The sequence below is a fragment of the Somniosus microcephalus genome, chromosome 1 (genome assembly GCF_052327205.1).
Source record: "Somniosus microcephalus isolate GS21.2 chromosome 1, FLI_Smic_1.0, whole genome shotgun sequence".
In the NCBI taxonomy this organism is placed as follows: domain Eukaryota; kingdom Metazoa; phylum Chordata; class Chondrichthyes; order Squaliformes; family Somniosidae; genus Somniosus; species Somniosus microcephalus.
Genome location: NC_140987.1, coordinates 404,403,458 through 404,411,490, shown reverse-complemented (window position 1 = coordinate 404,411,490; position 8,033 = coordinate 404,403,458). Strand labels below are relative to the sequence as shown.

The 8,033-nt window shown below is 42.1% G+C and overlaps 1 protein-coding gene across 1 annotated transcript in view; it reads right to left on the bottom strand.

Annotated features, from left to right (window-relative positions):
* The window catches only part of kif4 (kinesin family member 4), a 79,176-nt gene that overhangs the window by 34,680 nt on the left and 36,463 nt on the right, over positions 1-8,033 (bottom strand). Inside the window, exons 15-17 of the mRNA XM_085992447.1 lie at positions 7,789-7,971; positions 6,301-6,404; positions 1,156-1,300 (exon numbers count right to left, since the gene is read on the bottom strand). Of these exons, the coding sequence (XP_085848573.1) occupies positions 1,156-1,300; positions 6,301-6,404; positions 7,789-7,971 (432 nt within the window). The remainder of the gene's footprint in view (positions 1-1,155; positions 1,301-6,300; positions 6,405-7,788; positions 7,972-8,033) is intronic.

The window sequence follows — 8,033 nt, the reverse complement described above, 5'->3', positions numbered from 1 at the left end:
AAATCAAATTGGACCTAGTATAATTGAGATTCGTCAAGATTTGGTTTATATTAGAAACTTAACAAATTGCCCCATTGGCAATGCACAGAAGTGTGGAAACAAGAGACAGAGACTAAAAATAATCTATTCCATCCTTGATTGGTGCTAAAATAGAAACATAGAAGATAGGAGCAGGAGTAGGTCATTCAGCCCCTCGAGCCTACTCCACCATTCAATGCGATCATGGCTGATCATCCAAATTCAGTACCCGGTCCCTGCTTTCTCCCCATACCCCTTGATCCCTTTAGCCTGAAGAAATATATCCAACTCCTTCTTGAATATATTTAATGAATTGGCCTCTACTGCCTTCTGTGGTAGAGAATTCCACAGGTTCACCACTCTCTGGGTGAAGAAATTCCTCCTCATTTCTGTCCTAAATGGCCTACCCCTTATCCTCAAGACTGTGACCCCTGGTTCTGGACTCCCCGACCATCGGGAACATCCTTCCTGCATCTAGTCTGTCCAGTCCTGTCAGAATTTTATAAGTTTCATATGAGATCCCCTCTCATTCTTCTAAACTCCAGCGAGTACAAGCCCAATCGACCCAATCTCTCCTCATGTCATTCCTACCATCCCAGGTATCAGCCTGGTGAATCTTCACTGAACTCCTTCCATGGCAAGAACATCCTTCCTCAGATAAGGCGACCAAAACTGCGCACAATACTCAAGAGGGAGAAGAACCCAAAATATGTTGAATTCAATGTTCCCTTTAAGCTCTGGAGCTCCCACGCAGCCAGCTCACTGGCTTTTAAAAATGGGACAAAAAAAAAGTGCATGCACAGTGTTTTGAATGGGCTGTGCAGCCCCCCCAAAAGGGGCTGCGCACCCAAAAAAAAATTAAAAGGGAACATTGCTTCAATATATTTGAAAAGTTTCTTTATCTGTAAAGGAAGATAGAAGATCACAACTTTCATAACTGCTGTGATGTGAAAGGAGTTCCAAAAAAAAAGGTGGTGGTTGGGAAGTAAATGGTTAAACTGGTAGTACTCTTATCTGTTAATGTTCTACCAGTCAAATAATGGAAAAAATTTAAATTTGCCTTTGAATTTAAAAACAGATTAAAGTTTTGTTTTTGTTGCAACTGCACACATTACAAACAGAAGTGTAATGTAGTACCTGAATATCTTGATTCAGCTTATTAACGGTCCCTTCTGTCTTCTCCTTGAATTTAAGCATTTTTGACTGTTCCAACAACTTCTTTTTAAGATTAGTCATTTCAGCTTCTAACTCCTGGAGACGCTTCCTTCGACGCTCGCTAACCCTGCAAACAGATAGCAGAGCTAAATAAATCCAAATCCTTCATCCATTTCCCTCAGCAGCTGGATTCAGAAAGGAAGCAGCTCATACGTAAAGTAAATGTTACCCAAAGTGAGTGAGTGTGTCTCTACACATTTATGTTCATTGCAAAATGTCAGTTTCCATATGCAGAGTCTCCTATAAATTAAACTTGTACCCTTACACAACTCATGAATGGAACAACTTGCCATAGGACTAACAACCCTTTTATTACATTTTAAGAAAAGAAATGCTGGAAATACTTAGGTCAGGCAGCATCTTGGGGCAGGGGGGGGGGGGGACAAACAGTTAACGTTTAAGTCGATGATCTTTCGTCAGAACCCTTTTATTAACGCTGTCTATACTGCATTCTATCTATTTAAAGAAAGCTGGAAAATATCACTGATTGTTATATTCATGCTAAAACCAACTTCAATTTATTTACAAAGCAAGTAACCAGCAGTACAATAATTAAACTGCCAAAAACAAAGAATTCAAAATCTTGTGCTTTTCAATATCTTTCAACAGTCTGATTATTAAAAAAAAACTTTACATAAGTGAAGTTATCCACTTTGGTAGAAAAAAACCCACAAAGGCAGAGTATTTCCTAAATGGTGAAAGATTGGGGAATGCAGATGCTCAAAGAGACCTGGGTGTCCTTGCACATGAGTCACTGAAAGTGCAGGTGCAGCAAGCCATTAGGAAGGCAAATAGTATGCTGGCCTTCATTACAAGAGGATTTGAGTACAGGAGTAAAGAAGTCTTACTCCAATTATATAGGGCCTTGGTGAGACCACACCTGGAGTACGGTGTACAATTTTGGTCTCCTTACCTAAGGAAGGATATACTTGCCATAGAGGGAGTGCAACGAAGGTTCAAGAGATTGATTCCTGGGATGGCGGGACTGTCATATGAGAAGAGATTGAGTAAACTAGGCCTGTATTCTCGAATTCAAAAGAATGAGGGGATCTCATTGAAGCATACAAAATTATTACAGGGCTTGATAGATGCTGGGAGTGTTTCCCTTGGCTGGGGAGTCTAGAACCAGGGGCCACAGCCTCAAGATAAAGGGTAGGCCACTCAGGACTGAGATGAGAAGAAATTTCTACAGAGGGTGGTGAATATTTGGAATTCTCTACCCCAGAGGGCTGTGGAGGCTCAGTCATTGGGTATATTCAAAACAGAAGTAGATAGATTTCTGACTAGTAAGGGCATCAAGGGATATGGCGATAGGGTCGGTGAATGGAGTTGAGGCAGAAGATCAGCCATGATCTCATTGAATGGTGGAGCAGGCTTGAAGGGCCAAATGGCCTACTCCTGCTCCTTTTTTATGTTATGACTCCTCAGGACTCTCTGGCCACTGCATTTAGAATCAGAAGTGCAAAGCAGGAAACTAAGGGCCACAAGGTTGCTACCCAGTTATGTTCATATCTTTTCTTTGAAGTCAAAGCAGACATGTTTGAAGATTCTTCACAATGGTTAGACAACAAACTGTTAACTAGTTTTTCCACAAGTAGAAAAGACGTGAACCATAGATTCCGAATGGGTCAGATTAGTGAATATATCTACATCCTCCAGTCTACAAATTCACACACAACACCGGAGAGTTTTGACCCAGGCATTATGTAATTTTCTGACAATTAACTTAGAAATATTGGCACCATCAAATGAGGGAAACTAGCTGGGTCAGATGACCCCTTGGAAAACTTGGCATCTCTAGACAGGACAGAAAAACTTCAAATGATATAGCTAATCTTTAATTTGCATTATTGGCCCAGAAATTCAGGTCCCAACACGTGAGTACGCACAGGGTACTCACACGTAAGCCCAACGAAAGTGCTGGTTTCGTGCATGTGGGGGAAACCGGCACTTCGGTTCCCCTGAAAGAAGGGGTTGACAGGTGGAACACGTGCGCCGGAGGCGCATCGAACGTACATTTTTTTTTTTTTTTTTTTTGCAGGGTTCTCCGGGAGGCTAAGTCTCCAGTAGTTACACTTAAAAAGCAGGCGCAAAGCCTGCTTTTAACAAGGTAAGTGGGGAATTAAATTAAAATTAAAACATTTTTTCCACAGGTTTATTATTTTAAATTCTTTAAAAGGTAAGTTTATTTTTAGCCCGGTTAGAAAATGTAATTAATATTTTTTCAAAAATGTAAATTGTTTAATAGTTATTTCATGTAATTTATAGTTATTTTAAAAATGTGACTATTATTTATTTGAAGTTTTAGTGATGTTTTGGGGCTTATCGTATTTATAGGTTTGACAGGTTCCTGTCAAACTTATGAATGAAGCATTCCCTGCTACCATTGGCTCTCCATGGCCCACGTGATCCCAGGGGACACATCGAACTAACTGCATGCCGGCAGTTGGAGGAGGCCCAGGATCGGAATCCCACGCGGGCCCACAGCTCAACGGCCGGCGCGCTAGACAAGTGCAGGTCGGAGGCTTGCACCCGCGGGAAGCCTCCGACCCGAATTTCTGGGTCATTGTATGTAAAGTGATCAAAAATACAAATGCAAAAAAAAGTTATACATTTGAGGCATGACAGAGCTCTGCTTCTGTCACACAACCCAAATTAAATTTCAAAAAGGTTTCATCCTTACTCTATTATTTTTTGCATTCATGCCCAGCTAACATACTGTTTAGTATAATAGCAAAATACTGCAGATGCTGGAAATCTGAAACAGAAAATGCTGGAAACACTCAGCAGGTCAGGCAGCATTGTGGAGAGAAGCAGGGTTAATGTTTCAGGTCGATGACCCTTCGTCAGAACTGGAAAAAGTTCCTGTCGTAATCACCAACATTAACTACTTATTATTTAGGCGTCAGCCTTGCCTCAAGTGGTAGCAATCTCCTTCTACAGTCAGAAGGTTGTGGGTTCAAATCCCACTCGAGACGAGAGTACATAATTTAGACTCACCAGTGCAGTACTTGAGGGAGTGCTGCACTGTTGTTGGTGCAGTCTTTCGGCAGAGACTCTGTCTGCCATTTCAGGTGGACGTAAAAGATCTTGTGGGACTATTCAGAGAGCTGGGGAATTCCCCTGGTATCCTGCCCAACATTTATCACTCAACCAATACCTAAAACAGATGATCTGGTCATTTATTTCACTGCCATTTGTGGGACCTTGCTGTGCAAAAATTAGCTGCCACATTTCCTACATTACAGCGACTACACTTCAAAAGTACTTTAATGGCTGTAAAGTGCATTAAGAGGTCCTGAATTCATGAAAAGCGCTATATAAATGCAAGTGTTTCCTTCTTTTATTCAGCCACTACTAATTAAATGATGCATGCGATGGGGAAACTGATTTAAGTTTCTTAATATCTTAATCTCCAGTCAATATATGATGCCTGAACTCATACATAATATTATGGATCATATTTTCTACATCACCATGCTACCCTTGTGCCTTAGGATGTAAACTAGCTTTGCAAAAATTCCAAATCTAAAAGATTTTTGGAAATATACAGATTGCCTACATCTATAAAAAAGGGAAAAAAGATTTTCTCTCTGTTGAGCACAGTGTTTAGGCTTTAATGCCCCCTTATGTAGGCCATTCCAGTTCCTCCATGCAGGGTTCAAGTCTTCTGCAAATTCACAGCAGCATAGAATATCACAGGTCAGAGATTCTCATATTTTAGTACCACCTGAAGAAAATCCACTTGAAGCCCCATATTGATTGCAGGTGGACATCAATAGGTAGGGCAGATTCTTGCCTCAGTTGCAGATAATCTACAAGTTCCCTTCCACAGAAGGAATCTTCTGCTCATTTAAGTCATTAAAGTATGGATCACCGATTCTCAATTCCAGATCATCATAAAGCAGACCTTTTCTGGATCGGGCCAGATTTTACTGAATTCTCTGTACTACCTCCCAAGTGTTGCAGTTAAACTAGCATCCCTGGTTATTGTATATTCAGACCCCCTGCAAAAAATCCATTCTGTTTGCATGTATAACACTTGCACATTCCAATACAATCAAATTGGAAGGTGGAATATTGGCACCAAGTAGTTCAAATGATCCATCTTTCTTTACCTTTCCTCCTAGAATTAAAGCATTTTTGTTGAAGAGTTGGGTCTTCCTAGCAATTGAAGTGCTATACAAGGTTACAAGCTACTTCTCAAAAAACAACCTACCACAGCATGTAGAACTTAAATCAATCACTGAAGAGGCAGTTGCAGTAAAAGACTCGGGGGTGGGGGGGGTACTAAATTCAGTTAATTTGCGCCTCCAGTTAGCGGTGGCGCTGCCAGCGATGACATCATCGCGTGCTCAGCAGCCCAGCTGTAATATCGGGTGGCGCCCCCCCGACTTGCCGCCGGACGCCATGTCCGCTGGGGGGTCTACCTGCGGCGATGCTAGTTAAAGGGGAGGTGGCGGGCGGCCATTTTTGTTGCAACCTGCCCCAGTTGCAGTCCCCGGCCCCAGTGAAGTGCCGGCTGCTCTCCATGAGCCCGGCACTCCCGATCCCTGGTGGCTCAGCTGGGCGCCAGGACGCACTGCGCCAGGCCCCTCCCCTTTAATAAGGGGCGGAAGGCCTGCAGTAGCGCCACGATTTGGCTCGAAGCACCCCAAGCGGGACGCTTCTAGTAGCGCCCCTCCTCCCTCTTGGGGCGCTACCTGGGAGAATCTGCCGCGAGGGCGCCAACTTTTTCAGGGCACTAAAATTAGCACCCCGCCACCCAATTTTTATCCCTTGTTCGATTAATCCCACCCACGAACAAAAATTAAGGCAGATGAGTTAGCTGCAACAGGAAGAACCAAGAGGCAGTTACTTTCAAAGCAAATTTAGCTGCCTGCAATCAGCAGTGCTCAGAAGTTAGTCTAGTACTTTGGTGGGGAAATGTTGTAGAACGTAATATATTCAAAACAGCATTACAACACTCAGCTCGCTCGAGCGCAGATTCAGTTTTAAGCTCCTTAAATTTAAACAACCCTAAACCCCAATTGTTTATTCAACTGTAATACAGGAGCATGAACCTACTTTGTTACATTGGTGTCCTTCTTTGTACTGTGTAGTGCCAGCACCAGCTCTTCCTTTTCTTTCTGTAGGGCAGAAACTTCATCCTCAAGGGATTTGATGTTCTCCTGAACAGGGCCATAAATACTTTAATGAAGCTTCAGTTACAAACATGGAGAAACATTTTACCACAGGAAGGTTTAATACAAAGTAACTGGACCACATTTTACAAAGAACTTATTCTGTTTTGCAAAGATTTTAATTGAAATTATATTTAGATCATATTAAATATCAAAGATTAAACATATACCTTCTTTTATGAAAGGGAAATAATGTTTGACAAATCTATTAGAGTTTTTTGAAGATGTAACTAGTAGGATGGATAAGGGGGAAACCAGTGGATGTAGCGTATTTGGATTTTCAAAAAGCAGTCGATAAAGGTGCCACAAGGTTATTACGCAAAACTAGGACTCATGGAATTGGGGTAATATTACCACGGATTGAGGATTGGTTAATGGACAGAAAACAGTAAGAATAAACAGGACTTTTTCAGGTTGGCAGGCTGTAACTAGCGGGGTACCACAAGGATCAGTGCTTGGGCCTCAGCTATTTACAATCTATATTAATGACTTAGATGAAGGGACCGAGTGTAACATATGCAAGTTTGCTGATGTTACAAAGTTAGGTGGGAAAGTAAGCGGTGATATTATATATATCCACTTTGGTAGGAAAGACAAAAAGAAAGCAGAATTTTTTTGAATGGCAAGACTGGGAAATGTTTGCATTCAGAGGGACCTGGGGGTCCTTGTATATGAATCACAGAAAGTTAATATGCAGGTACAGCAAGCAATTAGGAAGGCAAATGGTATGTTAGCTTTTGTTACAAAGGGATTAGAGTACAAGAGTAAAGAAGTCTTACTACAATTATACAGGGCATTGGTGAGGCCACACCTGGAGTACTGTGTACAGTTGTGGTCTCCTTTTCCAAGGAAAGACATACTTGCCTCAGAGGGAGTGCAATGAAGGTTCACTAGACTGGTTCCTGGGATGAGGGGATTGCCCTATGAAGAGAGATCGAGTAGACCAGGCCTATATTCCTTAGAGTTTAGAAGAATGAGAGGTGATCTAATTGAAACCATATAAAATTCTTAAGGGGCTTGACAGGGTTAATGCTGGGAAAATGTTTCCCCTGGCTGGGGAATCTAGAACACGGGGGTCACAGTCTCAGAATAAAGGGGTCAGCCATTTAGAACCGAGATGAGGAGAAATTTCTTCACTCAAAAGGTTGTGAATCTTTGGCATTCTCTACCTGAGAGCGCTGTGAACGCTCAGTCGTGGAGTATATTCAAGACAGGAGGTTGATAAATTGGGAACTAAGGGAATTAAGAGATATGGGGATAGTGCGGGAAGGTGGAGTTGAGGTAGAAGATCAGCCATGATCTTGCTGAATGGCAGAGCAGGCTCGAAGGGCCAAATGGCCTACTCCAGCTCCATGTTCTTGTCCTAGCTTACCTGGTACAAAATGTGTAGAGGCTCCATTTCACAGTCACCCTGAGACATTTTCCTGGCCAGTTCTTCCTTAAGCACAAGCACTTTATTCAGCTCAATCAACTCTTTGGACATCTGTGCATGCCTCAATGCACAGCCGACCATGAAAGGATCAGAGTCCCTCTTTTCCTTTAAGCTGGTGTTCTCCTGTTGAATACAGAAGGACTTCTGAAGTCAGTCATTAAAAACAATACTGCTGCAGGCATAAT